Here is a 19262-nt window from a genome sequence, read left to right on the forward strand (position 1 = left end):
ATGGTGAGAGGAGCACAGCCTTAATGCCTTCCAGAAGATCAGCTGCGAGTGGCCAGGGAGGGTAATTCGTATCAAACTCATAAACCCTTTATTAGTGTCTCAGGGGGGAAATCCGGATGTGGCCGTTTATTTATTTTGGATTTCGCCTTTTTTTTTTTTCTTTCTTTCTTTTTTTTTTCCCTTCCCCTCTCTTTTCCTTTCAACGCTGCCTTCCAGGAGATTTTTAAAGGGCCAGGCCTGCCTCGTTGCTCTCTCTGAGCTCTGTGTGCTCAGTGCATTGCGTAGCGCTGCCTTTGGGGCCACGGACACAGCACTGGGGGTTGCACTGTGCTGGGGGTGCCCCTCATTGCGCTGTGAGCTGATTCCTGCTGGATTGTGCTGCTCCCCACGCCGCGTGTCCCTCCCTTTGGGGACCCTTCTCTCTGCATTGATGGCACCCACGCTGTGAGTGCAGCCCTTCAGCCCTTACATAACGCGGTGCTTGGCCGGCGCTCAGCGCACAGCACGGCCTCACCGCAGCGCTCGCACCGTGGGGGCACAGAACCCCCATCCCACCCCATATCCCAACACCCCCCACACTGTTTCTCACGCCCCCAGGGCCACCTGCAGCCCACGGCATCCCCCTGTGGCACCCCGGCTCCCCGCAGCGTTTCCCAGCACACCCTCCGGATAATAACCGCGTTGTTTTGGGCTTGCTTTGGGTTGGCTACTTTCTTTTTTTTTAATTAGCCTGATTTTCTTTTTTCTTTCTTTTTTTTCTCTTTCCGAGGAGACAAAGAGGCCCTTGAGCCGAGCAGCGGAACTTCAAACATGGCATTCCTGGAAAGAATTTCCTGATAATATTTTTAGCACCTGAAAAAAAAAAATAAAAAGGGGAAAAAAAAAAAAGGCAAATCCCGGCGTTAGTTTCCCCCCCCCCCCCCACCAGCCGTTCCCAGCCAGCGGCCGCCTGCCGCCCCCCCCCCGCTGTCGGGCCCCGCTCAGGGCAGCAGCCGCCAACCGGGGCCGCGCGAACACCCCGCGCGTGGGGACCCCACGGCCACGCCTCCTTCATTTGCATAGCCACTCCCGCCACGCGATCGGCTCTCCTATTGGTCAGTTGAGCCCGGGCTATGCAAATGCGCCCCCCGAGGGGCGCGCCGAGCGAGTTTCCCCGCGGGCAGCGCAGAGCGGGGAGCTGCGGGCACGGTCCGGGCACGGCTCCGTTCAGGGCTCCGTTCAGATCCGTTCTGCTCCGCCATGTCGCTGCTGCCGGTACCGGCGTGAGCGAGACTCGGTCCGGAGTGCGACGGGCGCGGCCATGCGGGGCCTGTCGTGCTGGGTGGCGCTGGCGGCGCTGCTGGGCGAGTGGCTGCGGGCGGGCGGCGTGGTGCCGCTGGCGGATTTCTACCCGTTCGGGCCGGCGCAGGGCGATGCCGCCACGCTGAAACAGGACGACGGCGGCTCCGAGCTGCGGCCCCTCTCCGTGCCGTTCCCCTTCTTCGGAGCGGGGCACACCGGGCTCTACGTGAGTGGGGGCCCGCCCAGGGGGGAGCGGGGCAGGCGGGGCCGTGCCGCGGTCCGAGGCTGCCGGCCGCATTCTGTCCCTCTGAGCCTCTTCTCTCACCTTCCTGCCTTCCTTTCTTTTGCTTTAACGCTCCCGTTGCAGCTCTCAGACGGGTGGATGCGTGAGCCCTGTTGAATCCGGAGCGATACCGAGGGCAGACAGCGAAGCTCAGCCTTTAGGGAGCGAGCGGAGGCGGCCGCAGGGCCGGGCGGTGCCGGTGGGGCCGGGCATGGAGCAGATGTTGTGGGGTCCCGGGCCGGGAGCTGAGCGGCAGATGTGGGACGTGCCTGCCGCTCTCCATGTGCGAGTCATTAATGGGGCTGACAGGACGCACTGGCATCTGCTGAGCGTTCTAAAATTGCCTTTCCTCCGAGGGCTGTACGACCTTCTGCTTTCAGTGCCGTTCCCACCCGGGGATGCTGGTGTGCGGCCGTGTCCCATGCAGTGGCCATCAGCTCTAAGGAGCGTTCTGTCTTGCTCTGGGATGGGCTCCCATCGGCAGCACCCAGCAGTGGAAGCATGTCCGTGTCCCCGTCCCTCTCTCCATGCTGGCCAGCCTCCAGAAAGCCTTCATTTCTGCTGACACTGAATGCACCACGATCACGCTGGTCGCTCAGGGAGGCAGCAGGCAGATAGCCTGACCACAGTCACGCTTTGGTGCCAAGCCTTGAAGCTGAGGTCTTGGGAAGGAGCAGTCGTTGTGCTTATCTTGGGCTGACCCAGCAGTGTGCTGGGATGAACCCTTGACTGCTGATGCTTCCTCTCAAAGCATCATCGAAGCAGTGAGGGGTGGTCTGATGGCCTCTGAGCGAGCTGGGATCTGGGAGCGCTCTGCACAGATTGCAGGGACCTGGCACAGCGAGAGGAGGGTTGTGCGGGCTGCTGGGCTTGGCTGGGTGTTGCCCAACATGCAGGAAGGGATGGGCACGGCACAGGGGCTTGCTGTGACCTGTCCCATACTTTCCCCTCTGGAGCCCAGCCTGTATGTCTGTGCCATGGGCAGACACACAGCTGGCAGCCTGATCCTGCTTGGGACCCTGCTGTGCACGGCTCCGTTTGGAGCAGCTGGCATGCAAGGTGTCCTATGGGCAGTTGGGCTGGAGAAACCCAGCTCTGTTGGGTTGGAGGAGCAGGAGAAGATGGGCAGGTGTGGATTACCTGGCGGTCATGCTCCCTGTGCTTTTGGACAGTTGGTGTCTCAGTGGGCTCATCCCATTTCTCTCTTTTGGCCCAAGTTGACCAACAATTCAGAGCAGATTGATGGGGCACACCACGATTTGTGCCCGTTCCTGCTGGGATGCTCTGATCCGTTGTCTCAGCTGCAGGCACGCATTGCTTGGACCTCGCTGGTTCAACCTCGTGTGTCTTTGGCACAGGGGTTGCTCTGGGATGAAAAGATGCTCTGTCCTCAGGGCCAGATGGCTTCGGTGTCTGCCTTGAGGGGGGTGGCCCTGTAGGGGTGGCTGTCACCTCATGTCCCCAGGGAGCCACACAAGCTGTGGCCAAAGCACGAGGCCCAAAGTGCAGGGCTTGACCCTGGGGGTCCCTCCGGGCCTGTCCTTTCCTCTGTAAAACAAACAAAAAACCCCTTTCTTGGCACTGACTCTCTCCCATCTTGCTTTAATAAGGGGAAGAATGTTCCTCTGCGGACACTGTGAGGTTACAGAGGGTTTTCTGAAAGGGAATGGCGTTTCCCTCAGTCACAGCGGGGCCTGCCCTGTGCTGCTGCCTGTGGCTCTTGGGACCCTACAAATGGCCGCAGCCAATGCAAAGGGCTGCAGGGTGAAGCAGCCCCCCTGGAACAGTCACACCTGTGTGCCCACACCTCCCCAGCCACTAATTAACAGAGTTAATCAGCACTGGGAACATAGGGCCCATGAGAGTGGGCACCCCGTGCTGCCTGCTGGTGACTGGTAGGCCTCAGTGGGCCGACTGTGCTGGGTGCCTCTCATTAACCATCATGGACCACTGCTCTGTGTGCCCCCAGCCCAGGCCGGTGCTCATGCAGGCATCCTGCTGGGCCTGGCAATGCTCTGGCAGGAGAACAGGGCTGGGTTTGTTTGGTGGAGGTCGGGGGGTGAGGCCACTTTCCCGGCCTGGCCGCCCGTGCTTCAAAGGGCAGGAAGGGGAAACGCTCAAATATTTGTGGAAGGAGGCTGCGGGGGGAACAGGCAAAGCAAAAAGTGCCTTTAAAACAAGAATTCAGCACGGCTGGGGCTGAGAGGGCAGCGGGGACGGCCCCGTGGGTGCAGCTCAGGGCCGGCACCATCCTTGCCTGCTGTTCCCCCCTTGTCTGCAGGTGAACAACAACGGGATCATCTCCTTCCTGAAGGAGGTCTCCCAGTTCACACCGGTGGCCTTCCCGATCTCCAAGGACCGGCGTGTGGTGGCGGCTTTCTGGGCGGACGTGGACAACCGACGGGCAGGTGATGTGTATTACCGGGAGAGCCAGGACCGGGCCATCCTGGAGCGGGCAACCAAAGACATCGCGCAGTACTTCCCCGAGTTCCCCGACTTCTCCGCTCAGTGGGTGTTCATCGCTACCTGGTACCGAGTCACTTTCTTCGGGGGAAGCTCGTTTTCTCCGGTGAGTGGTTGGGGGCACCCATGGGAGTGGGCAGAGCTTGGCATTCTCTGATGTGGGAGGGAGCAATTCGCTTAGGGCTGGGTTCTTTTTAAGAGTAACAATGAAGGAAACAGAGCTTTGGTGTCTTCAGCAGGTTCCCCTCTGACTGTGCTGAGGAGCCTGGGTTTGTGCCTGGAGCTCTGAGCCCCTGTGCTGGTGGAAGGCTTGGCTCTGAGGCTTTGTTCCTCTTTGCTGTGAGCCTGACCGCCATCCTGCAGCTTTCTTCTAAGCTTCAGGGATCCAGAGGCAGGTTTTCATACCAGAATAAGTTTGATTTCCCATTCAGGAGTGCGGTATTCACTGCACTTGGAGAACCTGGAGAACCTCCTGTTTCCCATTAGAGCCCCAGCAGCTGCATGCTGGCCACTTCTTGCTCCCTGGGCTGGCTGCTCCACCATACTGTAGGGCTGTGCCACTCACTGTCCTCCCCTGCAGCACTGCTGGGAATAGGAATTTGTCTCTGAAAGAGTATCAGTGTGAGGCATTGGGGTTCCTTAGTCTTGGCTTGTCATGGGCTGAGTCCATTTGGCACAAAAGTGCTGCTCTGTACAGTGAGCTGAGCTCTGGTGCTGCTGCTCCCGCGGGCTGGGGGCTCATGGCCATCTTTTCTGGGAGAGGAGTCAGTGCTGAAGGAAGCCCCTACTGCTGCACGCTGTAATTTTTTGACCCGCTCACTCTGTGACTGTGCTCACTCACTGCCTTCTCTCCTCCGTCCCGCAGGTAAACACTTTCCAGATCGTCCTCATCACGGACGGCAAGCTCTCCTTCACCATCTTCAACTATGAGTCCATCACGTGGACCACGGGTATGCACGCCAGCAGTGGGGGGGACTTTGCTGGGCTTGGCGGCATCGCAGCTCAGGTAAGCAGCTCCCCCAGGCAGTGTCTGAGCCCAGTGCACTCAGTGCTCTTTGCATTCCCTAGAGCCGCTCTGGCAGCGTGGTGTGGCCTGTGGATTTTTGGTGGTGGCTCCCTCCCTCCCCCTGCTTTTTTAAAGTTCTTAAATATCCGTGTGTGCTCTCATTCCCAAAGCTGAGACCATATAGGGGACTTTGTTATAACGAAACCACGGTTCTTTATCTTGGCTGCTGCCTCTTAGTTCCTTTTCCTTCCTAACCTCAGACTTTAAGAGCAGCCCGTCAGCTGCTGCGGCCAGCACAGCTTTCGCTTGTATTTTTATTTCATCCTTGTGTGCGTTGTTGTGTTTAAGAGGGGAAAAAAAAATGCAACCCAGTCCCCATTCGGATGTGTGAATTTACCACCAGTTGATCTGTCCTTGGCTCCTTGCCTGCCCGACTGCAGGAAATCGCAGGTGTAGAGGAAAGAGACACGTTTTGAATCCCCAAATTCAGGAGCAGGGTGGGTTTTACGGATGTAAACAGAGCACAGTGAGCCTGTGCTCCTCAGCACAGGGAAAAGCAGTCATCCCAGGGAATGATCCATCACTGCAGGGATGCAGAAAGAACCCGCGTGGTGGCAACGGCGTGTGGTCCAGCAGAGCACCCCCTCATGCCGTAGCCCCTCGGATGCTGTTTTGCGGTATTGATGGCTCTTTGCTTTCTGCCCTTGTCCTTCTAGGCAGGTTTTAACGCCGGTGATGGAAAGCGCTACTTCAACATTCCCGGATCCCGCACTGACGACATCGCTGACGTGGAGATGACGACAAATGTGGGTATCCCCGGGCGCTGGGTGTTCAGAATCGATGATGCCCAGGTGCAAGTGGGGGGCTGCAGCAATACAAGTAAGAGGACAGCAGTTAGGTTTATTTAACTCCCAACCCGACCCCAAACTGTTCTCCAGCCCTATCTTTCCCTGCCTCAATCCCCACCCTCACCTCCCACCCCCCGAGGGGAGAGAGCAGCGACCCACGGGTGGAGCAGACAGCTCGAGGGGCTTGGGGGGGGAGGGAGGGGGTGCAGCAATGGGCACACCATTGTTGGAGCCACCAGCCCCCTGCATGGCTGCAGGAAGTGTGGCTGCTGGGCTCTGTACCTGGGGATCCCCAGTCTGGTTGGGTCTACCCGCTTGTGCTGGGATGGAAAACGCCAATGGGGAGGAAAGCTCCTGAGACCAATACAGACTGTGGGGGACTGGGGAGGAGGTGAGGGGAAATGTGAGGGGCCCTGGCACCGCTGTGGGGCTGGGCTGTCACCCTTAGGGCAGCTCATCTGTCCTGTGGGGCCTCAAGGCAGCACAGGGGCTGTGCCCAGCCATCCCAGCGCAACTTCCACAGAGCCATTGGCCTCCTGTTCCTTGTCCCTGCCCCACCCTGGCTTTGTTTTCTTACCCGCTAATCTACGCGTGTTTCATATGACCTGTGGGTTTGCTTTGGACAGGTTCTCCCATCCATCCCTCTTCCCCTCTGCCCCGGGCCATAGGCAAGGGCTGACTGGATAACACTCACTGGTTGTCCCTGCCCAGTAGGGCTCTGGCCCTGCCTCCCCACTCCTGAAGCAAGAATAAAACCTTCACCCTGCCTGTGAGCAGCGAGCCCATCTGTGGGGCACACAGCCCCCAAGTGCGGGCTCCCCAAGCTCCCTGGAGAGCCGGGTGACCGTATCCAGCCCCATGCACGGACGGCGGGGCTGGATGGATGTTGGGACGGACCCCGGCGGTTGCGTGGCTGGAATGCAGCGTGTCAGCCCAGCCGGAGCGGGCTGTGAGCGGAGGGCGTGCGTGTCTCCGCAGCCTCCGTGTGCCTGACACTGCGGCCCTGCCTGAACGGGGGGAAGTGCATCGAGGACTGCATCACTGGGAACCCCTCCTACACCTGCTCCTGCCTGGCGGGCTTCACAGGGAAAAGGTGCCATGTTGGTGAGCAGCCTTCCTGTGCCTCCAGCCTCCCTGCTGCCTCCTTGCCTGCCCTGAGCCCCTGTTCTCCCCGTGCTCTTTCAGACGTGGATGAGTGTCTGTCTCACCCGTGCCAGAATGGAGCCACCTGCATCAACAGCGTCAACAGCTTCAGCTGCCAGTGCCCACCAGGCTTCAGAGGTGCCAGCTGTGAGATCGGTGAGTGTCGCGCTGAGATTTGGCCATTAGAGTGGGCTCTGCTGCTTGGAGAGTGATTGGCACCCATCGTGCCTGCTGGGCATCCCAGATCTGTTCTGAGATGTATTGGCTCCTCCCTGCAGGCAGTTGGAGCAGAGCATTGCGTTTAGCTGCCCTGTGTGGGAAGGGAATGCATGTGCATGGGTATGTTGCCTTTGGAGTGGGGTGCCTAGGGATGGAGGAGCATTGGGGGCTGTGCCACCAGGTCGGCAGAGCCAGCTCACAGGTGTCAGAGTTGCTGTGAAGCATCCTACTGCCCCATCCTACTGCCCCAGTTTTGGGCAGCCCTCCTGGTTCTGAGCCATGTCCACAGTGTTCAGAGAACCACCGATATCCCCAGGCAGGGATGGAGATGCAGTGGGGCTCTGGGGCTCTCAGACACCCCACGTGCCCTTGCACTGTGCCTACGGGATGTGCAGAGTTCGTGTGGGCAGGCTGGGAAGATCTCAGTGGTTTTCTGAGAGCGTAGAGGAGCCAATGACAGGCAGCTGCTCTCCTGCAGCCTCCCCAGCTGTGTTTAGTGGGAAGCCCCTGTTAGACTGTGAGCAGTGCTGGGGAAGGGTCTGCTTGCCTTGCGGTCACCCGCTGGAGGCACAGCAGCTCCGGGCAGTCAGGCTTTGTACAGCAGCTCCCGCTGTGCCCCGGGGACGAGCGGCTTCCAGCGGGAGCCGTGCTGGGCGCCGAGCACCGCGGTCTTGGATCACAACTTGCTGAAAGCAAAGGAAACTTTGCTCTGGCAGCGAGCGCTTCCTCCGCTGGCAGCCTGCTCCCAGGAGTGCTTGTCCCAGCATGGCTGTGAGCAACGTGCCCGCTGCTTTCTCTGCGCTGGAAAGCGCCGGTGCTTGGTGCCTGAGCAGGGGTCTTGGGGGAGCCCTGCTCCATGGGGGGCTTTTACAAGTGGCACTCGGGTTCTGAGCCCCTGGGAGCACCTGGGCTCGCTCCTAGGCTCCCGAGCCCCGGCTCGCCTCCGGATGAGTCACTGCTAATGCAGGCAGCAACATCCGCCGGGGGGAAAAAGGCATCTGCTCACAACACCTCTCCTCTGGGCGTGGGGACAGCAGTGAGGGCTGATGGCCAAGGGGCTCGCACTGGAGCCAGGTTTCCACGGAGCAGAGCAACGGGGCAGGCTCTGCTGGCGGTGCCGGCTCGCCCCGCGCTGGCGCTGGGCTCTGTGTGAGCCTTCGTGCCGGCAGGGAGGGAGAGCGGGGAGTTTCCTTTGGGGGAGGGATCCCGTACCCAGAAAGCAAAGCTGGATGGAAGCATTCTGAGCTGTCCTTGCCCAGTACTGCCTTGGCAGCGGCAGAGGACACGGTGTGCTGGTCCTGCGTGTGGATTGATCCACCCCCTTCTCTTTGCTGTCCTTTGCTTCTTTGCAGAAGAGTCACCGTGTGAGACCAAGGTGTGCCAGAATGGTGGGATGTGCCAGGTGGTAAATGGGACAGCGGTGTGCATGTGCCAGCCGGGGTATGCAGGAGGAGACTGCGAGACAGGTGGGCACTGATCAGCAGCAGGAGCCCGCCTGGCAGGGATGGAGTTGTGTCCCACTTTGTCAAGCTGCATTCCCTCCCCTTTGTCCCAACCCAGCCTTATTCCTTGGTCCCTGAAGCTGTAAGTCTATGGTGTTGTGTGTGTCCAACCAGCCCTCCCTACCCTGTGTTACAGACGTGAACGAGTGTGAATCCAGCCCCTGCCTGAACGGAGGGCACTGTGTTGACCTGGTTGATAACTACACGTGTGTGTGCCTGGAGCCCTTCGTGGGACAGCGCTGTGAGACAGGTGCCTGGTGCCTGCATGCCCGGGGCAGCCAGCGGCAGTTCCCGCTGCCCCCCTCTTGGGCTCATCGCGTCCTCCCCTCCAGACCCCTCCTCCTGCGAGGACCGGAGCTGCAGGAACCGGCAGACATGCAACTACATCCGCCCGGGACGCTACATCTGCACGTGCTCCCCGGGCTATTATGGCAACAACTGCCAATACGGTGAGTGCGGGGATGTCACGGTGGCACTGGGATGTGTGGAAAGGGCACCTCTTGTGTCCCTTCCCAGGACATCCCCAGCAGCATCTCCCTCCCTGCAGGTGGCCCCCGTGTGCCCAGCGCCTGCCTCTCCAACCCCTGCCAGAACGGGGGCAGCTGCCTGGAGCTGGAGCAAGGCTATGCCTGTGACTGCCCAGAGGGCTATGCTGGGCAGGACTGCCATGACAGTGAGTACCCAGAGTCTCCATTGGGGTGCCACCTTGCTGGGGAGGCAAGGGATTGCTTGTGCAATCCCAGGGAGAAGCTGCCCATGCAGAGTTTGTTCAGGGCTCCAGGACTGAGCTCTGTGCCCTGGGGCTTTTGGCTAGGGGTCCTGAACTGCCCCAGTTAGGCCGTTCTGGCACCATAATACAAAGGGAACTCCCTCCATCTCTTGCAGAGCTAACTGAGGGCTGTGAGTGTCGCAATGGGGGCAGCTGCCTGGAGGGGAATGTCACCGTCTGCCAGTGCCTGCCAGGGTATTTTGGCCTGCTCTGTGAATTTGGTAGGTGATGGCTTCTTACATGCTGCTCGAATTTTTTTGTGTTTGCTCCCTCTTCTGGACACCTAACACCAGCCTGGCTCCAATGTGAAGGATCCACCCTGTGTCCAAACTTAGCACAGCAGCCTAGCTAAGGCCTGGAGATATGCTCTTTGTAGTGAGGAGATGTCACTCTTGCTGTGCTTTGTGGTGTGCCTTTGCTAAGCCCTGGGCATGGCCTGGAGATGGAAGCTCTAGCTGAGCATGCTGTAGCTCCCTCCTGCATCCCAAAATACCATTACCATCCTTATGGCCTTCAGAGAGAGGAGTGTGGGGGGGCCATAGTCCCTCCAATCTCATTAAGCCCTGCAAAGCTCTGGGGTCTGCTTCTGGCTGGAAGGTGCTGCACTGCAGCTGATGAAGGTTCTTGCTGTGTGTTTGCAGAAGTGACCACCACGCCGTGCAATGTGAACACGCAGTGTCCAGATGGTGGCTACTGCATGGAGTATGGTGGGAGCTACCTGTGCGTGTGCCACACCGACTACGGCAGCAACCACAGTGAGTGCCCTTGGCTGGAATTTGGGGACGGTGCAGGGAGGGACACGGACCGGGTGTGTTCAGGATCTGTAGCTCTGAGGTTTTAATTTGGCTTTGCAGCGGTGCCATCCCCCTGTGACTCTGAGCCCTGCCTGAACGGGGGCTCCTGCGAGACTCAGGACGACTCCTACACCTGTGAGTGTCCCTCAGGCTTCCTGGGCAAGCACTGCGAGAGAGGTACGTGCCAGAGAGAACAGGGCCTGGCTCGTGGGGCATGGGCCTTGCTGGAGAGCCGGCGGACATCTCCTGTTCCTCTCCTGCAGCCCGGCCGCGGCTCTGCAGCACGGCACCGTGCCGCAATGGGGGCACATGCAAGGAGGCTGATGGCGAGTACCACTGCTCCTGCCCATACCGCTTCACCGGCCGCCACTGTGAGATAGGTACAGCCCTGGTATGGCGAGGGGAGGTGGGCTGCGTGTGTCCTGCTCCAGACTCAGCTTCCACTGCCCACAGGTAAACCGGACCCCTGTGCCTCAGGGCCCTGCCAGAATGGGGGCACCTGCTTCCACTACATTGGCAAGTACAAGTGTGACTGCGCCCCGGGCTACGCTGGACGGCACTGCGAGATTGGTATGTGAGAGTGCTGCTGAATGTTCTTCCCTGCTGTCCAAACCACTTTAGGGACACAGCTGGGGGTGGAGTGGCAGCTGCTCTGCACCCTGCTGGTTCCACACCGGTGCCTTCTGCCCTTCCCAGTGCCATCTCCCTGCTTCATGAGTCCCTGTGAGAATGGTGCGACCTGCGAGGACCTCGGCGGGGACTTTGTGTGCACGTGCCCCATGGGCTACACAGGGAAGCGCTGCGGGACAGGTGAGGGTCCTGTGCTGCCACAGCCCTGCCCCAGGTGCCTGAGCCACACTGACTCCCCATCTCTCTGCAGAGATTGACTGTGGCATGCCCAGCGCTGTGAAGCATGCCCAGGCCTCCTACAACTCCACCACGGTGGGCTCACTGGCCAAATACCACTGTGAGCTGGGCTACGTCCTCAGCCAGCACAACAGCCCCCGCGTCTGCCGCTCGCAGGGCGTCTGGAGCGACCCTCCTGAATGTGACGGTAGGCAGTGTCAGGAAGTGGCTGAGCCATGGCCCTGCCTTGGGGCTGTGTTGCTTCTGCCTGTGTCCATGGGACCCTGGTGCTCACCTTATCTGCCCCCTGCCCAAACTCTTGCAGAGATTGATGAGTGCCGATCTCAGCCCTGCCTGAACGGCGGCCAATGCAAAGACCGCATCGCTGAGTTCCTGTGCGTGTGCGAGCCAGGATACACGGGCCTCCACTGTGAGTTGGGTAAGAGAATGCACAGAGCTCACATGGGGAGCAGAGGAGGGAGTCCCTACGGGTGGCTGTCAGTACAGCTACAGTCATGCAGCTGGGAGTGGGGGCTGCCTGTGTGCCTCCATCTCCTGCCCACTTGTGGCTCAGAGAAGCCCCCAGCCCACATGGGGAGGGTGCACGTGATCCTTGTCCATCCATGCCAATCTGGCGTTGATGGAGCTGTGATTCCAAGGGTGTTGGGTCTGAATCCCCTGAATGGCTTTCATGTGCCTCCAACACCCCCCTGCTTGTCACATCAGTGTTTGCTGGGCTCTGAATGACATGAAGAGGAGAAACTGCATCTCCCCAGGCTTTTTGTCCTGCCTGCCAGCCCTGGCTCTGCTCTGAGCATGTCTCCTCCCTGCAGAAGTTGATGAGTGCCAATCAGAGCCCTGTAAGAACGGTGGCACCTGCAGGGACCTCCTGAGCTCTTTTGCCTGCTCCTGTCCCGAGGGCTTCGTGGGGACCCAGTGTGAAGAAGGTAGGGACCCTGCTGGGCAGGGGCTGTCACTTGGGCTCAGGGACACGGCCAGCACCTGTGCCGAGGCAGGTGCTGGGTGTCTGTCACAGGGTTGGCACTCAGTCTCAGATACCGCTGGGGATACAGACTTAACCTTGCCCTGGAGAGAATTCAGCTGTCTGTGCTGCTCACTACATCTTGTGTCTGCCAGCAGCAGAGCTGACACTTGTCCCTTGGGGAGGGAACAGCCCCAGCAGAGGGCTCGGGCAGAACAGGGTGCCTGTCTGCTTGGCAAGGCAGGGCACTGAGGCCACCGTGGCATTGAGCAGGGGATTCTGAAGGTGGACTCTGGCTGGCAGCCCTAGGCTACACTTTTGTGTTGCTGCTGTGGTCATGCATGGGGCTGGCTGCCAGCACATCAACTCACTGCCTGCTGCGGGTGCTTCACTGCCAGCCTGCTCTCTCCTGCAGAAGTGGACGCCTGTGAGTCAGACCCTTGTCAAAATGGAGGGGAGTGTGAAGGTGATGGAGGTTCCTACCTGTGTGTGTGCCCAGAGGGTTTCTTTGGTTACCACTGTGAGACAGGTGAGGCATGCAGGAGGGCAGTGCTGCAGCCCTGCACGGCTGCTGCTGCTGAGGCATCAAATGCCATTAATCTCTATCTCCCATTCTGCAGCCAGTGACCCCTGCTTCTCCAGCCCGTGTGGGAGCCGAGGCTACTGCATGCCCAGCAATGGCACCCACAGCTGCACCTGCAAAGTGAGCTACACAGGCAAGAGCTGCGAAAAAGGTAAAGGCCCTGAGCAGCAGCACCTGGACGTGGTGAGGGGCTAAACAGCGGTGTGCCTGCCTTGTCACCCACCAGCAAGGGGCTTGGCCATCGGGGACCTGCAGCTCTCCTCCCCCTGGCAGGGCTTGGATCTCACCTCTGCCAGGGGAGCCCCGGCTCTGTGGATGCTGAGGGCAGATGCCAGCAGAGCTTGATCGTACCAGGTGCTGGGTGGCTGCTGGAGGAGCAGCAGCACAAGAACGAGGCACATGGGGATGCCGGGGACAAGTTCCTCCAGGCTCCAGCAGTGCAGAAGGGGTTGCATTTGCTTTGGATGCCACTGGGAGAGGAGGTAAAGAAAATGGCTTAAAGCCTCCAGCTTCAGAGCTGGAGCATCCTTGAGGCCCCTAATCTGGTTTAAGCGATCCCCGTGGGGTGTTAATCTGGAGGAAGGTTGTTAACTCTGTTCCCACATGGTCCAGTAGCTGGAGGCAGATGTTGTATTCCTAGCTTTGCCATGCAGGCTGCCTGCTCGCCCTGGCTCTGCTCAGGTCCATAGGGGTGGCTGGGTGACCATGGCTCCTCCAGCAGACACTTGGCACCTGGCACGACCAGCCAGTGGCAGCCATAGGGCTTCTGCAAGCTGCAACACAAGAGAGAGAGAGAGAGGACCCTGTCCTCCATCTGCATTTCGTTGCTGGGGTGTGTTCTCTAAAGATTCATGGCATTACCTCTCCCCTTTGCTTTTGCCCACACCCTGAAGAATTGCTGCCACCAACCTCATTAAAGGTGGAAAGGGTGGAGGACACTGGTGTGTTGATTTCTTGGCACCCTCCTGAGGACGCAGCCGCCAGGCAACTCATAGACGGCTACGCCGTGACGTACGTATCCTTCGACGGCTCTTACCGCAGGACAGATTTTGTGGACCGAAGTCGTTCTGCCCACCAATTGCGGGCATTAGCCTCCGGCAGAGCCTACAATATTTCTGTCTTTTCAGTCAAACGCAACGTGAACAACAAGAATGATATCAGCAGGCCTGTCATGCTCACCACGCGCACTAGTGAGTAGCGTCCTCAAGGGAATCAGGTTGTGAGTACAGGCCCTGCCGTGCCTGGGGCACTGCTCCCAGCCCGCTGCCCTACCCAGGGCTGCCTCCAACTTCTCGTGTCCTGGAGGTCTGCTCCAGCCTGAACCTGCTGGCCATGGTGTGGCTGAAAAAGGCGGTGTGCAGGCCTTGAAGTCCTGGGTTGAAAGTGCTTGGAGTAGATGGTTTTCTTTTTTAACTCTCTTCTGTGGCTAGTGAGAGCAGGGTCTGAAAAGAGTAGCCAAGCCTCCTAAGGCTGGTGTGGTTTGTCTCTGCCTGCAGCATCGTGCTGCGCTTGCTGTTGGGGTCTGGGCCTGGCTGTAGTCAGCCTGGTAAAGCCTCAGTGCAGGCTGGGTGGTGAGGCTGGAGTGCCCAGCAGAAAATGACCCCTGTGTTGCTATCTGGAGCCCAGCCTGGCTCAGCAGGCATAAGAGACCTCTGCTCTGTGGGTGGGGGCAGTGGAGCATGATGACAGCTCCCTTGAGCATGGACCCTTGTTGTGGGACAAGCAGGTGCTGCTGCATCCTCCATCACATGTAATCCCTGGCCTGTGGATGGCTGGAGTATAAGTTGAAAGCAAATTGAGGATGAAAGAGATTGGACCTGGAAAAACTTCGTGTACAGCGAGGGAGGCCCAGGGGCTGGATACCCTTGGTGCTGAGTTAGGCTGACCCCAGTGCTACCCATGTGTGGCACCAGCCTAGAGGTGGCCTCGGGCTGGGAGCAGGCAGCAGGGGCCTGAGGGTGTGGGGCAGCCAGGCAGCCTCTGCCTCTGGGTTAGCCTTGGGTCTGGGCCTTATCCGTGCTGGTGTGTGTGGCTGGGTGGAGGCTAGAGGCTGGGCAGGCAGCACCAGGCCTGGGGATGACTACAAGCTGGACCCATGAGCTCTATGCTTGCTGAGGAGCAATCAACATGGGGACCAGGCTGAGTGCTCTTGACTCAGGGGACGCAGGGCGGTGACACTGAGCCATCGTGGTGCTGTGGATGTGCCCGTGGTGGCTCTAGGAAGGCTGGTCCAGATGGCAGGCTGGGGCATGGGAGATATGGGATGCGGGAAGGATGCTGCTGACCGTGGCCCTCCGCGCTTCTCTGCTCGCTCCGGCCAGGACCGCGTCCGGTGGAAGGCTTTGAGATCACGAACGTGACGGCCAGCACCATCACGGTGCAGTGGGCTCTCCACCGGCTCAAACACTCCACCGTCAGTAGGGTGCGTGTCTCCATCCGCCAGCCTGGGGACCTGGAAGACCGCACGGTGGAGCTGAACAGCAGCGTGGCCAAGTACACCTTCCTGTGAGTGTGGCAGGTGGGCGGTGGGACCAGCTGTGCTCATGAGCTGCCCCGCTCATGTCCCCTGCCCACCTCCACAGGGACCTGCAGCCAGGAGAGCGGTACATCGTCCATGTCACGACGCTGAGTGGCATGGGGACAGAAGATCACCCCTCGGAGAGTCTGGCCACAGCCCCCTTCCACGTGTGGACGAGTGAGTGGGGCTGCGTGGTGCAGGCTGCCAGGGCCTTTGCTGGGCTGGGGTCGAGCTCCCTGAGAGGCTCGAGGTCAGACTCACACTGATCCTTTTCTCTCCCTCCTTTTCCAGGGCCTCTCCCCCCCCACAACCTCACAGCCTCCCGCGTCACCCCCACCTCTGTGTCCATGACGTGGGAGCAGCCGCCCACGGGTGCGGTGGAGGGCTACATCATCAACGTCACCACTGCGCAGAGCGTCAAGAGCCGCTATGTGCCCAACGGGAAGCTCGCGTCCTACACCGTGCGGGACCTGCTGCCCATGCAGCGCTACCGCCTGTCTGTGACAGCTGTGCAGAACACAGAGCAAGGGCAAGTGCACAGCGAGCCCATCCACCTCTACGTCACCACCCGTGAGTGCCCGTCTCTGCCCCCAAAGCAGGTGCCTGGGTATGGGATGGGTCCCCCATTGCTGGAGGGGTGCAGAATTGCATCTCAGTGATCCATTGCTGGGGAAGGGAGCAGCATGTGGCCCAGGTGGCATCGTGTTCCCTTAGACAGCTCTAAATGGCACCCCAGGGACCCATCTTGCTGCCTGCCTCTCTCTAAGCCTGACTCTTTGTGGTCTGCAGTGCAGAAGGATGGGGCTCCAGAGAGGCGCTGGAGCCAGGCTGGCCATCCCCGTGTCCTGCGCAACAGGCTGCCCCCAGCCTTCCTGCCCGAGCTCCGCTTGCTCGCAGACCGCGACACAGCTGAGGAGCCCTCACCAGCCCCCAGGTAGGCACTGGCAGACTGGGCACAGCCCCTTCCCCCAGCTGTAGCCAAGCTTAGCTCCAGCTGGGCTGTGCCCCTTGCCTGCCCCAGCCTCGCTCCATCAGCTGCCTGCAGCACTTGCACTGTGCTATGAACCACCTGCAAGTGCTTCACTCAGGCTGCCTCCAGCCTTTGAGGATCCTGCCTTGGCCTGCACCCTTACGGCTGTGCTCCCCCAGGTTCACTGAGCTGGTGGATGGCAGGAGGAGGATCAGTGCCAGGTTCGGCACTTTGCCAAGCAAATCCATCACTGTGAAGACACGTAAGTGCTTTGCTGCCTTTCTGTCCCCCTTCTGTCACCATGTGCTGACTCCTCCAGGATAGGGTTACAATGAGGCAGGCTGTGGGAGCCATAGGGCAGGGCAGAGCCACTTGCCCACCTCTCCCTGGATGTGCAAATATCTGCCCCACTTAAGGAGAGGGGTGGTCTCTGGCAAATTGGGAAGCCCAGAGATGGCTTTTGAGTGATGGGAAAGGTGGGATGCAGCATGAGCTGACCTACACTGCCAGCAGCAGATGCTGCCTCATGCTTGAGGCAAGCGAACCCCTGGTTTGCTATACCCCAGGTTCCAAAAGGGAAGGGCTGAAGTGCTACCCCAAGCGTAGCCAGCCCCATGATGCTAGGCTGGGTCCCCCTGCCTGCTGCTGTGGTGCTGCAGAAGGGCTGCTTTTGGGTCTGGCTCAGGCTGGAAGTCACATTGACCCTCTCATTGTCCAGAGCCAGAGGCTCCCATGAGGCTGGAGAACACCGAGGAGCCCAGCCGGAGCAGTTTGGCACTGCAGCTGCGAGAGGCATGGAGCAAAAGTGAGTCTGGGCTGGGCATGGCTGGCAGGAGCTGACCGTATGGATGTGCACGGCTTTGCTTGATGGCAGTGCATATTTTTTCCAGGCATCAGGCAGAACTGCTCCACAAACCCCTGCAAGAATGGAGGCACCTGTGTAAGCGAGAGCGAATCCTACCATTGCGACTGCAGCCTGGGCTTCAAGGGCAGGCACTGTGAGCTAGGTGAGTGCTGCGCTACTGTAGGGTATGTGACAGGGCTGGCAGCCATCCCAGCAATGGGGTCCCATAGGGCACAGGTCACTGAGCAGCCCCATCCATACCCAGCTCCCAGGCTCTGGCTGAGCCTCCAGCAACCAGGATCCTGCTGTGTCCCCTGGTACCAATAGGCTGGAACTCTCTTCTAGAGGGTCTGCTCCGAGTGACAGAGCCTGGAGCTCCAGGACTGCAGTGGGGGATCCTGGGGGGCCTTGATGGCCTCCAGGGCACAGGCAGGCAGGGCCAGAGGTGGGCGTGCTGGTAGCTCCCCTCTCCTGTTCCCCAAGCAGCCTGCAAGAAGGTGCCACACTCGTGCACGCGGCTGTACTCGGAAACCAAGTCATTCCCTGTGTGGGAAGGAGGCACCTGCCACTACCTGTGAGTACTGCCCGCGGGTTGTGCTGCCCCTTCCCCTGGTGCCGAGAGCCAAGGCTGTCAGTGCGGCACGGCTCCAGGGAAGGGAGAGTGAGCACAGGGCTGTCCCGTGTCGTGGCCTTTCTGGCTGCCTGGCAAAGCCTGCACAGCAGGGCATGGTGCAACCCCTGCCTGCCAGCCCAGCTCAGTGCCACCTGTCCCTGTTAGAGGGCCGGCACCATGTTGGGGCATGGGGGCCTCTGCCATGATCCCAAGCCTGCTTGTGGCACAGGTACAGCAGCCCAGCTCTTTGCCCAGGCGTGCAAGAGTCAGCCACATTCATATCAATAGGGGAAACCTCCTTCCAGCAGTTACAAACACAGCTCTGTCCTTGTTACTCCATGCAGCTCCCCTCTCTCTGTGTGTGCAGGTACAAGAGGGTATACAAGGTACACCAGGATGTATGCTACAAGGAGAGCTGCGAGAGCACCGGTTCCAAGAACACCAGCAGGTACAGCCAGCAGAAACACTGCCCTCCCTCTGCTTGGGGGTCACAGTGTGGGCCCTGGGGTGCTGTGGGCAGGGAGGGGTGCAGGGCAGCTCATGAGGCATGTGCACACTCACTGTGTCTCCTGTACCTCAAGGCTGCATTGTTAGCGCCTTGTGGGAGCAATGGGTGAGGTGCTGCAGGACTGAGGGGTCTTTTCCTTCCTTCCCTTGCAGAAGACGAAGCAACAGTCACACACTGAAGAAGCCATAGTGTAAGTGTCTGCTCCAGGCACAGGCAGAAGCTCTGAAGGGGGGCAGGTCCCAGGCCAAGGCTGGCACAAGCTGGATGGGCTTTTGGGGGTTGGGGGCCCTTTGCACACCAGCTCATTCTCCTCCTGCCCCTCTGCAGGGTTCAAAGCAGTAGGAGCTTCATCCTGTCACATCTAAGGGCTTCTGAAACACCAGGAAGATCAGATCTGCTCACTGGGTTGAACGCAGCCAGGCCACCCTCCTGCCTGGCCTCAGCCACTCCCTCTCCTCCAGCCCGTTAGGGACACGCAGCCAGACTGACATCCAAGCAGCGCTGCCTTCTCTCTGCCAGACCAGCAGTGCCTTTGCCCTGCCCTGCCTTACCTACCCCTGGGGGTCCCTCAGCCCCTCTGGGCTTCTGGCTCTGCTCTGGACCCAACAGGCTGAGCCCACCAGCAGCTCTACCAACCTGTTTTCATAACCCAAGGTTATAAGAAGTTACCTATAACCCCCAAATAAAACAATTGAACATGGACCCCAAAGCCTTAGCTATCCCACGGTCTGGTGGGGAGGAGGTCTTTACATCTGTTCCCTACACCCAGGCAGCTTCCACTGCCCCCATTTGGTTGTCCTTTACTTTGTTTTATAAACAATGTGTGGTTTTAACCACCTTTCCAGCTCAGAAAGTGATGGAGCACCTCGCCTATACCAGGCAGGCTGGCAGCAGGGGGTGATGCTGCGCTCAGTGTGACACAGCACAAGGTGCCACCCCCCCCTGCACCCTGTCACCCAGTGGGGCTGCTGCCATCCCCGCGCTGTTTGTGGGTCCCCCGGTGACTGTAGCAGAGCCAGCAAAGAAGAGGAGGGGGGGAAAAAAAAGTAGCTTAGAAACGTTCCTAGTTGTTGTGAGTTTGTACGACGAT

At 59.7% G+C, this 19262-nt stretch overlaps 1 protein-coding gene across 8 annotated transcripts; it reads left to right on the forward strand.

Moving 5' to 3' along the window:
- Positions 1-1142: 1142 nt before the first annotated feature.
- On the forward strand, positions 1143-19209 carry SNED1 (sushi, nidogen and EGF like domains 1). 8 transcript variants are annotated; one of them, XR_001557069.2, is made up of 33 exons: positions 1143-1507; positions 3846-4133; positions 4893-5033; positions 5750-5912; positions 6860-6985; positions 7067-7180; positions 8596-8709; positions 8882-8995; positions 9078-9194; positions 9293-9418; positions 9631-9735; positions 10156-10269; positions 10369-10485; positions 10572-10688; positions 10762-10878; positions 11005-11118; positions 11189-11362; positions 11480-11593; positions 11988-12101; positions 12552-12665; positions 12757-12870; positions 13613-13909; positions 15041-15224; positions 15302-15414; positions 15529-15807; positions 16032-16171; positions 16387-16469; positions 16926-17012; positions 17098-17214; positions 17538-17625; positions 18032-18112; positions 18325-18362; positions 18500-19209. XR_001557069.2 is itself a non-coding variant. In XM_015871054.2 (33 exons), exons 1-32 carry the CDS (start codon positions 1301-1303, stop codon positions 18359-18361), a joined length of 4338 nt encoding a protein of 1445 aa, XP_015726540.1. In that variant the 5' UTR covers positions 1143-1300; the 3' UTR covers position 18362; positions 18500-19209. The 8 variants fall into 8 exon arrangements, 6 of the variants coding, with proteins under 6 accessions (XP_015726540.1, XP_015726541.1, XP_015726542.1 ...); XM_015871054.2 differs by having other exon boundaries at positions 16027-16171; positions 17535-17625; XM_015871055.2 differs by having other exon boundaries at positions 16027-16171.
- The last annotated feature ends 53 nt before the right edge of the window (positions 19210-19262 follow it).

This window comes from Coturnix japonica, chromosome 9 (assembly GCF_001577835.2).
Source record: "Coturnix japonica isolate 7356 chromosome 9, Coturnix japonica 2.1, whole genome shotgun sequence".
Lineage (NCBI taxonomy): Eukaryota > Metazoa > Chordata > Aves > Galliformes > Phasianidae > Coturnix > Coturnix japonica.

Excerpts from the sequence above, each read along its gene's own strand:
- SNED1 (XM_015871054.2), top strand. The coding sequence starts at position 1,301 with ATGCGGGGCCTGTCGTGCTGGGTGGCGCTGGCGGCGCTGCTGGGCGAG. Across the intron at positions 9,419-9,630 it reads TGGGCAGGACTGCCATGACA|AGCTAACTGAGGGCTGTGAG; the intron begins GTGAGTACCCAG and ends CATCTCTTGCAG. Across the intron at positions 10,486-10,571 it reads GGGCAAGCACTGCGAGAGAG|CCCGGCCGCGGCTCTGCAGC; the intron begins GTACGTGCCAGA and ends CCTCTCCTGCAG.